The 15,214-nt window shown below is 63.6% G+C and overlaps 3 protein-coding genes across 7 annotated transcripts; 2 read left to right on the top strand and 1 right to left on the bottom strand.

The window, feature by feature from the left end:
* The first annotated feature begins 812 nt into the window (after positions 1-812).
* On the top strand, positions 813-9,595 carry LOC308064312 (claudin-4-like). 4 transcript variants are annotated; one of them, XM_080388594.1, is made up of 2 exons: positions 813-2,169; positions 8,500-9,595. In XM_080388594.1, the coding sequence occupies exons 1-2, from the start codon at positions 1,963-1,965 to the stop codon at positions 9,151-9,153; spliced, it is 861 nt and encodes a 286-aa protein (XP_080244720.1). In that variant the 5' UTR covers positions 813-1,962; the 3' UTR covers positions 9,154-9,595. The 4 variants fall into 4 exon arrangements, with proteins under 4 accessions (XP_080244720.1, XP_080244722.1, XP_080244721.1 ...); XM_080388596.1 differs by having other exon boundaries at positions 825-1,361; XM_080388595.1 differs by having other exon boundaries at positions 2,029-2,137.
* On the top strand, positions 2,178-5,582 carry LOC308064339 (claudin-4-like). The gene has a single exon (XM_080388667.1). The coding sequence runs from the start codon at positions 4,886-4,888 to the stop codon at positions 5,513-5,515; it is 630 nt and encodes a 209-aa protein (XP_080244793.1). The 5' UTR covers positions 2,178-4,885; the 3' UTR covers positions 5,516-5,582.
* Positions 9,596-9,745: 150 nt separating the features above from the next.
* On the bottom strand, positions 9,746-12,354 carry METTL27 (methyltransferase like 27). Of its 2 annotated transcripts, XM_080388635.1 has the most exons (5): positions 12,195-12,354; positions 11,996-12,124; positions 11,789-11,924; positions 11,616-11,708; positions 9,746-11,183 (listed from the first exon to the last, which is right to left on the bottom strand). In XM_080388635.1, the coding sequence occupies exons 1-5, from the start codon at positions 12,300-12,302 to the stop codon at positions 10,945-10,947; spliced, it is 705 nt and encodes a 234-aa protein (XP_080244761.1). In that variant the 5' UTR covers positions 12,303-12,354; the 3' UTR covers positions 9,746-10,944. The 2 variants fall into 2 exon arrangements, with proteins under 2 accessions (XP_080244761.1, XP_080244762.1); XM_080388636.1 differs by lacking the exon at positions 11,616-11,708.
* Between the last annotated feature and the right edge of the window lie 2,860 nt (positions 12,355-15,214).

The following is a 15,214-nucleotide window of genomic DNA, read 5'->3' as shown; positions in this document are numbered from 1 at the left end:
GCACAGATGCGCGCACACCCCCACACATAAACTCACACCCCCTCTGCCGGCAGGGACACCTGGACACGCAGCCGCACATGCAGCCAGCCGCACACAGACTGAGGCCAGCGGGCACACGACAGCAATGCGGGTGCACACACAGGCACCTCGTGGTGCGCACAAGGCTGCAGATGCACTAGCATGTGCACCCCCAGCTGCATTGCCATGGGTGGCTGCAGGGGCTGTGGGGCAGCAGGGGGGTCCAGGTGGGACTGTGGGGCAGGGGCAGGGTTATACCATAAGCATGTCTGTGGGGCAATGGGGATACTTCAGGCAGGGGTGTGGGGCAGGGGGGGATACCCCCAGGTATGGATGTGAAGCAGGGGAAGAGGGGGATGCCTCAGGCAGGTGTATGGAGCAGTGGGGAGACCCCTGGGGTAGGGTCTACTGGGGCAGGTATGGGATGAGATGGGGCAGGTGAAGCATTGCAGCCCCTGACCCTGCAATCAGAGCCCACACACTGCGTCTCCACTTTGTTGTCCCAAATTGCCCAAAGTACAGGCTGCACACGGTGCCGCGCTGGCCCGGGGCAGCAGCTGCTGCCTGACTCACGACAGAGGAAGGGGCAAATCACCAGGGTTTCGGGGTGCTGGCTGCTGCTGCACGCTTCAGAACACATTCTTGTGGCAAGCAAACTGGCTTGCTGGTGTTTACCGAGAACAGCTGAGCAGGGCCAGGATACCTGTGGGTGTCCTGGGAGCATCCCCATCCCTGCTGCTGTGTCCTCCACCCTAGTGAAGCCCCTCTGCTCCCCACCCACCCCCCAGATGGGAAGGGATGGAGGAGTATCACCCACAGCAGGTCCCCTGGGATGGGGACGAGATAGGGTGGCCTCATGCAGCCACCAGTGGCATGGGGATTCGTTTGCCCCCCATGAGGTGGTGATCCCAGATGAAGCTCAGACCCAAAGGTCATGGGGGCATTGTCAGTTTGGTGGCCCATGCTGAGGGAAGCACACCTGTACTGGCGGGGGGTTGGGGGTGGGGAGGTGTCATGCACTGCAGGCATCCCCCCATCCCCACCGTACACCCAGCACCCCGGGGGAGAGCAGGAGGTGACGACAGAAACCACCCCAGGCACCGTGGGGCTGTGTCCCATTCACGTGCACCCAGCAGCCGGCATGGGGTTTGGGGTGTTCCCCTTCCCCTGCGGTCTTGGGAGTGGGGAGTGACGGTGCGTTTCCCCCCCCCGGGCGAGTGGGGCCGGGGCGGTAAGTGCTACCTTGGCTGCTTATATTTCAGGCGCGGGGCTGCTGGCTCTGCCCTGGCCAGGGCACACAGGCAGCCCATTGTTGAAGCCCCTTCGGCGACAGCGGAGAGCAGGTAAGGCGGCTCTGACCATCAATGGTGGCTCTGTCTCCCAGCAGGGCGGGGATGGAGCTGCCGGCAGTGCCAGCGCCCAAACGGCACATGGGGGACAGTGGGGGGCATGGTCCAGTGGGACGTGGCAGGGGGTTGGCAGCTTGCCCAGGGGATTCTGGGCTGCCCGAAATCTCAGTGTGCTCGGAGCATCACCACCCTGACAGCTTCGAATCAGCTTCCCCAGGGCTTTGCCACAGCATCCCGCTTCCTCTGAGCATCGCCTGTGGAGGGAACCCCCATTGTGCCGCTCAAATCCCTTTTCCTGAGCCATTGCCGTCGTCTCCTCCATCCCTTCGAAAAACCCCTCGGCAGCACTTGGGCATAGTTTCCCCATTCAGAGCTGCTTGTTGCTCAGCAAATTGGGCAGGGCTTTTATTTTTGGAGTGACTTCAGGCTGAAGGTCCCTTTTCTGGCAGCAATGTGTGCTGCCCGGCAGCTGCATCCCCCAAGGGACACCACAGCTCCCGGCGCATGGCTCCTCTCTGCTGAGCCGATCAGACTTTGCTTTCCCATAGCAGGAAACAACCTGACTCTGCATATTTGAGCCGGTCGGGGGGGTTTTATGTTGGGCAAGGACGTTTTTTGGGAACATTCAGTCTCTGGACTGCTGGTAACTAATCCCCGGCTGCCGGCAGGGAGAGGCTGCCCCGCTCCGTGCCGGCTGAGTGGAAGGGCTGGTGGCCGTGCCTTGTTTGGTGGATTTGAAGCCGGAGATCCCAGTGGATCACTGCTTGCTGGCAAGTCTCGCCTTCCCTTTTGGGACCTCGAGGTAGACGGGGTGGCAAGTTCACGCACAGGTGCTGGGGGGATAAGGGGCTCCCAGCTCATCGGCATGGGGCTGAGCCAGTGCTCTGTGTGTGTGTGAGGTGGGAATGTCACCTGCATCCCAGGTGGGGAAGACCCCAACCCCCTTTGGCTGAGTATTAGTGCCCTGAGCCCTCTCCCTGCGTCCTTTGCCCTGCGCAAGGTCAGGGTGGCACAGCCTCCATCATGTACCTGGTGGTGCCTGGCATCACGGTGACACCAGGTTTAATGTGGTCTCCCTGCTTGGGGATGGCCTCACCGCCCAGCCATAGGGTTGCAACATGTCCCCATCCCAGTGAAGCAGGGACAATCAGCGGAGAGCATTTTCTCAGACCCAAAGAGCTAGTGGCTGATGTGCTGGAATGGGAGCTCTGCTGTCACTGATGCTGAGAACGTGGATGGAGCAGGGGAAGGAGCTCAAACCCCTCCATCCTGCAAATCTCACTGGATTCAGGGCAGGGCATCTGCACCCGGCTGGGTGCTGCACCAGCACCCTCTGGCTCAGCAGGCATCAGGGATGGGGTTGGTTGTTACTTCTCCACTCGCTGCCGAGCCTGTGTCCATCGGTCCCGCTGGCTGGCAGTGCTGGGGACACTGGGTTGGCTGTGCTGGTCAGGCAAGTGTGTTGCTGGGGGACATGGGGGAGGGCATGGGGCTGTTTCTGGGTGGCAGCCACCAGTTTGAATATATGTCACGTTCTGGCTTTAATTACAGTAATTGGCTGTCAGAGGGCCCTGCTGGCGCCTGCTCTGCCTCCGAGGGGAAGCATGAGTGGCTCAGGCATTTGATGCTCCATTTGCAGAGTTGTCCCTGTCCCCACCTTGCCGTTTGTCCCCAGTCCAGAGGCATGTCCCCACATGCCTGCAGGGACATGGCCTATGCAAGGTGCACACACATGTGGGCATGTGCCTCTCCTCAGCCCCAAATAATTTGGTGGTTACAGCAGCTGGCTGGGAGGTGAAAACCATGCTCAGCCTCAGGCAGTCTGGCCCTGACAGGGATGGTCTGGAGCCCCACAGATTAAAGGGAGCCCTTGACCACAAGGCTCTGGCTCCTGGGTGGGCACACTGGTATGTGAGCAATGTGGGCGCTCCAGTAGGACAGAGGGACAGACAGAGCATCCCACCATGGCCAGGCACCTGGGTGGCTCCTCTGGCACAGGGCAGGCAGGCAAGACCCCGGCTCATCCCCACGGGTCAGGGTCTGCAGCAAGACCTGAGTGTCCCCAAGTGCCTGGGCTCTGCCCTGTCCACTCCTGCCATGCCGGGCACCAGCAGCTGCAGCCCAGCTGCCACTGGCATCCTCATGGCACTGCAGTGCATGGACTGCCTGGCTCATCCCACCCCGTTGGGGCACAATGCCTGGGGACATCCCCACATGGATAGTGGCAGCTCTAGAGCCCATCATACCGAATAGTTAGCATAAGCAATTAGATCGTATTGGTAACGCCAGTGCTCGGGAAAACTAAGATTATGTCAGACACTTTTATCTTTTCCAGAGGCCTGGGATTAAGCTGGAGTGGTGAAACAGTGCAATGTCTGTCTGTCCATCCTTGTGGTCTGTCTGGCCTCGTGCTGCACCTATGTGGGTGCTGAAGAGGCTTTTGGAGAGAGTGGGGAGGGGACATGTAGGGGGGCTGATGGATTAGAGGAGAGGCTAGGCAGTGCCCAAAGCATTGGCATCAATATTGGCATTGATATCGGTATTGTCACAGCCTGGCCAGCAGGTACAGCTGGTTGTGCCAAAATGCTGCCAGCACGAGGTGGCCCTGCCTGCTTCTGGCACCCTGGTCCCCACCAGAGCAGTGGTGGCACTGGGGTACCTCGAGGTCACCTCTGCCCCCTGCAGCTCTGACCCGCCAAACCTGGCTGGCAGCGCAGGCAGCGGGATGCTGGCAGGCCTGGGACTGAGGGCTGCCATGTGAACACCGACTCGGCAGTGCAGTGCAAGGGCAGGTGGGTTTGGGGGTCTACCCCCGCCTCTCCCCGGGCAGCACCGTCTCTCCTCCGGAGGGAGCCAGTAGCCACTCCAACCGGTTTGTGGGTCTGGGTGGTGACACCTCCTGCCCGAGGCCTGATGAAGGGTTGGGAAGCACTGGCACAGACGCCAAGGAACAAACAAGAGCTGCTTGTGTCCTGCCGGGCATGGAGCCCAGCAGTGGGGCAGGGATGGCATGCTGCTCCCTGGGCACAGGGCCATGTGGGACCAGAGGCTGGACCGCTGCTGGAGCAGCCACCTCATGAGCTGGGGGCAAACCGAGGCACAAAAGTGTGGAGGGACCCCATCCAGGTGCTGGAGCAGGAGGTGCCGGCAGTGATGGCAGAGACATCCCAGTGCCTGGACACCAGCTCTTCCCCTTCAGCATCCCAGGCTGAGCCCCAGCAGCTGCCCTTGGCATGTCCTGCCTGCCCGGTGGGACACACTCCTGCACCTGGGTGGCCTGATCCCAGTTCCCTTCGTCCTTTTCCGTGGGAGCAGCCAGGATATTAAGTGTCATTGCTGCAGGGAGAAATACAAGCGGAGGAATCTTGGGAAACTGGTTTTACCCCTCTGTCTGGTGCTGGCGGCAGTACGGCGGCTGCAGCAGTGCTCCTCCCTCGGCAAAGGCATATAATGCCTGCCATGGTCCCAGCAGCCGGCACTGCGCTGCGGGAGGTGGCCAGGGGTGCAGGCAGCGAGCAATGGCCTCCATGGGACTGCAGGTGCTGGGCATTGCCCTCTCCGTCATCGGCTGGTTGGCCTCCATCCTCTGCTGCGCGCTGCCCATGTGGCGGGAGACGGCCTTTGTTGGCAACAACATCGTCGTGGCCCAGATCATCTGGGAAGGGCTGTGGATGAGCTGCGTGGTGCAGAGCACGGGGCAGATGCAGTGCAAGGTCTACGACTCCCTGCTGGCCCTGCCGCAGGACCTGCAAGCCGCCCGCGCCATGGTGGTGGTGGCCATCATCGTGGCCGTCCTGGGCACCCTGCTCGCTGTCACTGGTGGCAAGTGCACCAACTGCGTGGAGGATGACACCGCCAAAGCCAAGGTCATGATCCTCTCTGGCATCATCTTCATCGTCGCCGGCATCCTCATCCTCATCCCCGTCTCTTGGTCAGCCAACACCATCATCCAGGACTTCTACAACCCGCTGGTCACTGATTCCCAGAAGCGGGACCTGGGGTCATCTCTCTATGTGGGCTGGGCAGCCTCTGCGCTCCTGCTGCTGGGGGGGGGGATCCTCTTCTGCACCTGCCCCCCTCGGGGCGAGAAGCCCTACTCTGCCAAGTTCACGGCTGCTCGCTCGCTGCCAGCCAGCAACTACGTCTAGGAGCCACTGCGCCTGCCTGGAACCCCCAGCCACAGCAGGAGCTGGGAGCTCCCGGGGTGCTGCCGGCCTGCAGACCCCCCGGCTGGGCTGGGGGCTGGCCGGCAGCCGGGGCAGGGAGGGCCAGCAGCTGGGGTGGTGCAAGGGAGGGCAGACAGAGCTGCCTTTGTTCCACCGGGGATTGGAGCTGGTTCTTTAATCTCGGTTGAGACGGGGAACAAGGAGATCCTGTTCTGGCTGCCCCCCTGCCCGGCAGGGGTCCCGCTCCCCTCAGAGCACCCAGCTGTGGCATCTTCTCCAAGACACCACTCGATCCCTGCCCGTCGAGCATCTCCTGGTTCCCGGTATTGGGGTGTGCTGTGTGGTGACGCAGCCCCCAGGGGCCCGTCCCGTGGGTGGCACAGGGCTCTTGCTGGGTAAAGCCCCCCAGAATGCGTCCCTTGGGATGGGTGGTGGTGCTGGTGGGGACAGCAAACCTGTCCATGCGGTCATGGGGATGCGCTGGCTCCGCAAACCCCGGCAGGGGCTCGAGGGGCAGCAGGGGCTCTCACCTGTCTGTACTCTAAATTTTGAGTTTGACCTACTTTTGGAACTCAGAGCAGCTTCGCAGACGTGCGATTTCTCGCAGCAGCTCCCTGGGGCGGGGACATCATTATCCTGGGAGTGGGAAGGCAGCAGCTGGGCTGGGAGAACCGGTTGGAGTGGCAGGAGTGGTGCAGGACTGTGCACCCACATAGAGCGGGGCAACACCCAGACCCGACCCCATCCCGTGAGGTGCACACAGCCCCATGGTCCCCTCAGCATCCCCCAAGTGGGTTCCCTGGGTCAGAGGCGGGAGAGGATGGCTCACGGTGCCCCCCTGGCTGTGCTGCCATCCATCCCTTCGTCGCAGCCTTCCCTCATTAAATGGCAGCTGCTCAGACCCCACTGTGCTTCGTTTTCTTTACCTTCCCCAACACCGACCTCAGTGCTGGGACAGCCTGGTGCTCTTGTGCTGTGGGGCCCTGTCCCCCTGAGAGCCCCCAAATCCACTCTCCAGACCTTCCGTGATCTCAGCTACCTCCTGACCCCTGCTCCACCCCTGGCATTACCCACCGCTTCCCTCCCTTGGCGGGGTGACAAGGGGTGCCTCCGCGGTACAATGCCTTAGTGATGCCAGTTGCGGTGTCAGGGCTGCCCCACACCTGTCCCAGCGTGATCTTCCCACCCGAGCAGGAAGGTGACGGGCGCTGGCGAGGGCGGGTGGGGGTGCACTGGCCCTGGGGCCACCTGACGGCCCCGGCTGGGAGCACCCCGGGTCTGGCACGGGCAGTGCCAGCTGTTTTGCCTATCTTGCTGCCGGCATGGCAAGCTGTGCTGGGGCACAACCAGTGCTCTGCTGGCTTGGGAACATCCTTCCCTCCTGCCTCAGGGTGCACGGGGATGAGGGGTGATGCCGGCTGCCTGGCACTGGGTGTCTCATCTGGGTCTGGGGGCTTGAGGGTTCCCAGCTCCCTCACTCCTTCACTGGGAGCAGGAATGGTGGAAAATGCTCCTGTGGCCCTGTGGTACCGACAGCCAGGTGTAAATGTGTGCAGGATGCTCTGGTGAGCATCTCTGCTGGGATCCACAAGGCCACTGCTTGTCCCCACTGCAGGTGGTTGTGCGCCCCATTTTGGGTGTCTCTTGTGGTCCAGGTCCCGCTGGCTGGGGAAGGGTGCCTGGGATGGCTTCCTGTCACCCCGACCTCCCAAGAGGCTGGTCTCCCTTTTGTGGGGACAGGGACTTTATTTTTGGCCCAAAGAAGCTCTCATGGACAGGGGGGGCAAAGTCCCAGCGCTAGGTGTCCATCAGGATGCAGAGGGATGAAAGGTGCTGGGGAAGGAGTGAGGACGCAATAGGGGAAAAGAGGCTGGAGAAACCAAAACTGGCACCAGAGGAATGATGGCGAAACCTCCTGCAAGTACTGCAGGGTGTGTTGGGCACAGCCGATACCCTGCTGCCACTCAGGAGTCATAAAAACTCAGCTGGTCCCAGCTGCCAAGCAAGGATGCAAGCACCCATGGGTGTACTCTGCCCCATGGCAGTACAGGGGCTCTGCTCTGTGCAGGGCTGAGCAGCCATTTGGGCTGAGTCAGGGGCCACGGTGGCCTTGTGTGACTCTGCTGGAGCTGTGAGCATGTCCGGGCCACCCCTCCTACAGGGATGACCCTGTGGTAGCCCCTCACCAGGGGTTTGCCCTCTCGGTGCTGCTCCCAGTGCAAAGGAAGAGCGGGTATCGCTGAAACTGCTGAGCACCACAGCCAGGGCCAGAGGTAGACTTGAGCTCTGACCTGTTTCCAGCACCCCAGAGAGGAAATCCTGGGTCCAAAGGGTGCTGCAGCCCGGCTGCCAAGGGCAAAGCAGAACCTGCCCTTGAACAGGGAGCAGATGGTGCCATGGCGAGGGCAGGGGCTGCCTCACCTGCCCGTGTGCCCCGGTGAAGTGCTCGTGGCTGAGGAAGCTGAAGTACCAGCAGTGGAGCAGGGGATGGGGTGGGTGCTGTGGGGTGGCTGCCTTGGCAGGACACAGTGGGGGGGTGTCTGTGCTTTGGAGCATGCCAGGGTGGGCACAGTGAGCCCCTCACCCTGCTCCCTGAACGACATACCCTCCCTAATACTTGCCATGCACTTGGACCAGCTGGGATGGGGTGGTGGCAGAGGACTGTCCTGTGCTGTGGTGGCATTGTAGGGGCTATCATGACACACAGGGGCTTCTGCACCTTGGCCTGCCCAGGGCCTGGGTGCTCAGTGCCACATGTGTCCCCATACCGACCTGCAGCAAGGCCCCATACCATGCATGTCCCTTATTGACCTGCAGCAATGCCTCATGCCACATGTGTCCCCGTGTTGGTCTGCAGCCGTTCCCACCCGGATGGGGTACAGACACACCCAGCATGAAGTCCACGCCCTTCAGAAAGCTTCCTGGCTTGAGACCGTGTCTGTGATGGCTGTGCCCTGTCCCCACAGGTGCTGTTGATGGCGATGATGACAATGCAGCTGGGTGGGCTGATGCTGGCTGTGCTGGGCTGGCTAGGCTCCATCCTCACCTGTGTGCTGCCCATGTGGAAGGTGACGGCCTTCATCGGCTCAAACATCGTGGTGGCCCAGGTCTTCTGGGAAGGGCTGTGGATGAACTGTGTGTATGAAAGCACGGGGCAGATGCAGTGCAAGGTCTACGACTCCCTGCTGGAGCTCACCTCCGACCTGCAAGCGGCTCGTGCCTTGGTGGTCACCTCCATCTTTGTGGCCTTCTTTGCCTTCCTCACTGCCGTCTCGGGTGCAGACTGCACCCGTTGTGTGGATGACAAGAGCACCAAGACCAGGATCTCCATTGTGGCAGGTGCCATCTTTGTCCTGGCCAGCATCATGCTGCTCATCCCTGTCTCCTGGTCTGCTAACAGCATCGTCAGCAACTTCTACAACCCCATGGTGCCCGAGGCCCTCAAGAGAGAGCTGGGGGCTGCCCTCTACATTGGCTGGGCCTCCAGTGCCCTCCAGCTCTTTGGCGGAGGCATCCTGTGCTGCTCAGGACCCCCATCCCAGCAAGACCCCTACCCTAAGAAGTACAGAGCAGTGAAAACCTGCAGCCCGATGAGCTATGCCATGAAGGACTATGTGTGAGCCACTGTGCCTGGGTGCCCGCCTGAGGGAGAGCACCACTGTCCCTGTCCTGCTTCACATGCCACCCCTGCTGCCCACACGCTGCCTCATCCTACCTGTCCCCACACTGGCTGCACCCCTAGTACGGTTCTCCCATGTGTGTCCTTCCCTGGTGCACAGGGGCTGTGCTCGCAACGGGCTATAAACATCTCGGTGCCACCAAGGCTGCCTGGGCTCATTTTGAAGTGTTGTGGTGTGAGGGAAGTATGGTGACACGTCCTATGGGTGTTGTGCCCTGCCAGCCTGCTTCCAGCTCTGGGGCTGCTGCCCTGGTGCCTGGCATGTCCCCAGGTCCCCATGAGGATGTTGCAGTAGCCAGCCAGGGCACTCCCTGCATGCCCTCCAGCAGGGAAATGGAGGTAGGGAGAGGGTGCTGAGAGCCAAGAGGGGCATCGAGGGACACAAGGCTCCCAAAGCTCGGTCCTTTGAGCCCTGAGGGATTGGGAGGGGACCCTAGAGAAAGGCCAAATCCCTCTCCCCAGCAGCCCTCCTCTGCCCACCCCAGAGGGTCTGCAGCCCATTGCTCTGGGAACAGCGCACAGCAGGCAGCCAGTGGAGGCAGGGTGTTTATTTGACAGCCATGTGCAGGGATGGGGACAGCCATGACCCTCAGATGCCCAGGGGACAGCACTGGGGACAAGCAGGGAGAGAGGGGAGCAGGACAGCTCTCCACAATGGATGCAGGGACCCCAAGACCTGGGGGGGGGGGGGGGGGGGGGGCAATGCAGAGGGGTGACAAGGGCCATGGGGAGAGCAAGTGTGGGAAATGTGGGATGCCCTGGGTGGAGGATTGGGACACACAGAGCCACCGCCTCCCGCTGGGGAAGAGCTCCCAAGGGGAAAGAAGCAACCTGTTCCCCAGGGCCACAGGAACAGGATGAGCAGGAACAGGTCTGGGGGAAGAGAAAAGGAAGAAAGGAAATTATTCCAGCAAGAGATTTGGGTAAAAAACTTCCCAAGGGAGCAGTGGAGGAGGAAGAGTGAGGGCAGCACGGCAAGGGGCTTGGGAAACAGGCTGGGCAGGTGATGCTGGGTGGCTCCTGTGTGGGGAGCAGCCACCGGCTCCTGAAGTTCCTTCCAGCCTCATTTCCCACCCATACCATTAACTACTGAGCCATAGGAAAATGAGAGACTTAAGCAGCTGTTGCAGGATGAAAGGCCAATGTGGTGCTTGGAAAGCTTCTCCGTCTGGGTGTCACCTTGGCACAGCTACTCCTGGTTTGGATGTGGGATTTCCTGCACCTCAGGGTACACTGGGTTAAGTCCTGGGGAGGATGAGGAGGGGCAATCACAGGACATGGCAATGGGGCCCCACCTCCAACAGTCCTCAGGTAAAGACCACAGGGGTCTGGGGTGGGGAAGATGAAGAAGGATCCATGTTTTGACCATGAGGGCTGAGAGGTGGGCATGGCAGCAAGACATCCCAGACAAGATATAGCTCTGAGCAGCCAGCTGGGTCCGTGAGATGTCACGGTGAGGGCCGAGGTGTTGGGGACGGTACCTGAATGTCAGAGCTAGTGGTGGTGCCCAGGAGACCCTAGTGAAAACATCAGACCCTCCCTATGCTGAAGAGCAGGCAAGGTCCCCAGGGCCCAGAACTCAACGGGGGAAGGAGCATGGGGAAGGGCATGGGGATGCTCCCTGAAAACACTGTCACTCCCCAGCAGCTGCCCTGCTCTGGGAGGGGGTCCCTGGCTGGGTTTGACAAGGGGCAAAGTGCTCACTGCCACCCCCGCCAGAGCCGTGTCGCATTCATCCCTCCTCGAGGGGGGGGACAGGGCATTTTCGATAGATGTAGACCACTCCGGAGATGTAGCCGGTGCCCTGGGTGCTCTCCTCCTCGGAGGTGGCCCTCTCCCAGCGCTCCACCTCCTGGGCCAGCACCTTCTGCCAGGCTCCCTGCCTCTCCAGCTTCTCCAGCACTGCCTCCAGCTCCGCCTTGTACTGCAGGTTCGAGGGGTTGCTCCTTGTAGTCAGGCAGAGGAAACCTCCTGCCAGGAGAGGGCACGGGTGACATTGGGTGTCCCCCACTGGAAAGGTGGGGATGAGGGGAGGTAGTGAGACCCTGCCAGGAGTCAGTGGGCAGGCCAGGGGGCAGGGGCCGGGCAGGCCAGGAGGCCAGTGGGCAGGGGACTGGCAGGATGTCACACCTGAGCACAGGCTGTCATGCATCAGGAGTGCCACCATCACCTCCTGTGACACCTGCTGTGTCCCCCTGCCTGAACCCTGCCAGCAGGCAGGGCCAGGGACTGGGGTGCCATTGCATGTCCCTGCCTGTGCCTGGCAGCAGGGACAAGGCCATGTCCTGGCTGTGCCACAGGGCCAGCGCCCAGCCGAGGACCCACATCCACTGGGACCTGATGACCCTGTCCTGCCACCCCGGGGGGTGCTGGCGGGAGGGGACAGTGGGGACACCGGCTCACCCGGCTTGGTGACACGCAGCAGCTCCGGCAAAACTGCACTCGGCACCTGCCCCTCGCCCAGGGCCCCCACCACCATCACGGCATCGTAGTGCTCTGCGGGGACACGTATGGCATCACCGGGGAGGAGCCTCCGGGGGGCAGGCGCCCCCCCCCCGCCGGTATCGGCCTATTACCTGGGGGCACGGGCAGGGGCTCCTGGCCCAGGACACACCGCTGCAGCTGCCGGTAGAGGCCGGTGCTCCGCGCCTGCTCCAGCATCCCCGCGCTGCCGTCCACGCCGTGCAGGCAGCGGAAGCCGCGGCGGTGGAGCTGCGGGGACAGCCGGAGTGATGGCACCGTTAGCTCCGTTCCCCGCCCCGTCCCGCCCCGCCGCCTCGTACCTCCCGCGCTACCAGCCCAGTGCCACAGGCCACGTCGAGCAGCCGCGCCCCGGCGGGCGGCGCGGGGAAGACGAATGAGAGCGATGCGGCGGCCAGGTGCGGAGCCCGGTACTCCAGCGCCGCCACATCCTGCGGAGACACGGCGATTAGCGGCGCCGGGCAGCGCCCGCGGTGCCCCCGGCGCCCCCGGCCTCGGTACCTGCTCGTAGCGGGCGGCCCAGCCATCGTACTGCCGCAGGCGCTCGGGCAGCGCCGCACCGCCGTGCACCGCCGCCACCCGCTCCCGCACCGCCGCCGGCAGCCACATCCCCGCACCCCCGCCGCTGCCACGGCCGCAGCCCCGTCCCCGCGCCCATTGGCCCCGCGCTCCCACCTCGGCCCCCCACGCCCCATTGGCTCCGCGCCCTGACCACGCCCCCACGCTCTATTGGCTCCGCACACTGGCCACTGCTACGCCCCCTGCTCTCTATTGGCTTCGTACAGCCGCCCCGGCCACGCCTCCCCGTCTTCCATTGGCCGCCGGACCCGCTCCGCGGCGCCTCAGTCCCGCTCCCTCAGGGGGGTGGTGCGCCGGGGGCGGCCAAGTGCGCCGGGGGGTGGGGCAGGAGGGGACACAGACACACACACAGAGCGGGGGTGGTGACCAAGCTCTTCAGGGCGCCGCAGAGTGTCCCGAGGGGCTGGCACCGGGTGCCCCGGAGGGTGACCCCGTGTGCGGTGACACGAGGTGCCCCAGAGCCACCGCTCCCCCGCTGCAGCGTCCCTGCCCCGCCCCGGCGCTGCTGGCGATGGCTGTGTCCGGCGGGCCCGGAGCTCTCAGCCTGCAGCCGCGCCGCCCGGAGTGCGGGGTGGTGCCGTGCGCTCCGCCAGCGCCCCGCCCCGCCACGGCAGCGCCGCCAGCGGGGGGGCACGGGCACTGGCACCGGGCCCTCCATGCCCTGGCGTGCCCGAGAACGGGAGCGGAGCCCGGGGCCGAGGAGGCACGTCTCGCTGCGTCGCGCTGGGGTTTCGCCGCTGGGGAGCGGGACACGGGAGCATCGCTGGGCGCGGGGGGGTGAGGTGCCTCCTCCGGGTCACCCAGCTCTGGGGTGCCGGGCCCGGCTGCTCGGCGCCTGTAACATGCCGTGCCGAGCTGATTAACGGGAGGTGCTCGTTAGCGCTGAGGCAGGGGGACCCGGCCCGGGCTGGCGCGCCCGGCGTGTCCCCGCGGCGCCGGGGGCGGCGGTTGCTGCAGCAGCCCCGGTGTCCGCCGTGCGGGGCGTGGGGCAGGCTCTGCCTCGCGGGGTGCTGTGACCCGTCCCTTGGCTTCTGACATTTCCCCAGAGCGAAGCAGGCAAATCCACCCGCTGATGAACGACGGCAAGGACATGAGGGTGTCCCGCAGGGGCCAGTGGCCACCCCGAGGCCACGCTGGTGGCTCTCGTCCCCTCCTGCTACGCCCGGCAGCTGGCTGGTGCTCCCTCCTGTCCCCGCCTGTCCCCCCGGCGATGGCCGCTTCACCACCACTGGGCTGCTGCGGGCCGGCGAGGAGCCCCGTAGGGACCTGCCCACAGTCACGCGTGGAGGCTGGCGCTGCCCCTGGGGCCGGGCAGTGCTGGCCGGGGGCCTCGAGAGGGAGCCCTCCGCCCGCGCTCGGCCCCGGCCGGCATGGCACTGCCCCGACCCCCGAGGCACCGGCTCCCGCGCTGCCTCCCGGCCAGCAGCGGCCGGGTCACCCCCAGTGACGCCTTCGGAGCGGGGCGTGGCAGAGGGGATGCGTGGGGCTGGGGCGGGCAGCGAGGGGTCGGACCCACGCAAATGGGGATCGTCCCCACTCACGGCCAGAACACAGGGGTGGCTCCTGGATGGGGGCTGTGGGGGGCTGCGACCCCTGCGACAGCTCCAGCCACCCTGGGTGGATGCTTTGTCCCCTCCACAGCCGCCGGCGTGGGTCCGATCCAGCCCGCTGAGTTCTGCATCTCCCTTCCCAGCACTGCGGTGACCGCTGGGCAGCTTTGTGGCCAGGCCTTAATAACGGGTGTCACACTCCCAGCACGGTTCCCACTGCTCATTGAAGCCTGATCTTCATTTACAAGAGAAACCAGAGGCAGGGTGCACTGCCAGCGTCCCCCTGCCCCGGGTGCACTGCCTGCTGGGCTGCAATGGGGTCGTGCCTTCCCCAAGCCTCCACCTGCACTGATCCAGCCCCACATTAGCTGGTGCTTTTCCAAACATCACCTTCCCTGGGCTGGCTCTCTCCGCAGTGCAGCACACAGCTGTGCAAACAGCTTTGCTCCACACCCCACGGCTCAGCAACTTTGGGCTGGCTTGGACCCAGCATCAGCCAGCTGGGGTCTGGACCACGTTGGAGGCCCCAGGCTGTCCCCCGAGGATGCACGGCAGGACAGAAGGGACCCCCACAAGGGGTGGCAGCAGGTTGCAGCAGATTGGAGCTTCCCCATTGCAAGAGCTGGTGCTGAGGCTGGACTTTGTCTTGGCACGTGGCCTGGCACTGGAGGGCTCCCACCTGGGCATGTGCTGTCATGGTGCAGTTCCTTGGGGTGCTGTCCTTGTGCCCTGTCTGGGGACTGGGGATCTGGCTATGCCCTGGCTATGCTGGCTGCATGAGGCACATCGCGCTGTCCTGCTGGGACCCTGGAGCTGCAGCTGGGCCCGCTCAGTGCAACCGTGCCAGTGGGGTGTTTCCATCACCCCTCAACATGGAGGCTGGGGAGATGCGCATCCCTGAAGCAGGAGCTTGGCTGGCCACCCCGAGCCCACAAGACCTCTGCCATGACCTCGCCTGCCCTCTCTCACCAAGAAGATGGTTCCCGGTGGAAGGGCAGCTTAGGTGAGTCTTTCACCCTTGAAGCTTTCCCACTGGGACAGGCAGTGGGAAAGACCATGTCTGAGCTGGGTTTGGATCCTCTGTGGGGCCAGGCATCTCCAGCTTGGGCTCCACCAGCTCTAGCAATGTCATCTGCCTCCAAACCTGCCTGTAGGTCCCACATCTGAGCCAGTCCTGGACACCTGGGTAAAGTGTGCAGTGGCAGTCATTACACTGGGCAGGTGGGCTTGCATTTCCTAGGGCTTGTGCAGGGCATCCCTGGCATGCCCTTGGCCCTCAGTGTTGGACTAATGCTGTCCCCTGGACAAACCGATGCTGGTGGGCAATCTCTCTTTATCAGAGTGGAGCCACAGGATGCTGGGTCCCACGACCTTGTGTGCCCCAGAGACTTG

This window comes from Falco punctatus (genome assembly GCF_963210335.1).
Source record: "Falco punctatus genome assembly, chromosome: 1".
NCBI classification, from domain to species: domain Eukaryota; kingdom Metazoa; phylum Chordata; class Aves; order Falconiformes; family Falconidae; genus Falco; species Falco punctatus.
The sequence above is the reverse complement of the archived record's forward strand: the minus strand, read 5'-3'. Positions and strand labels throughout refer to the sequence as shown.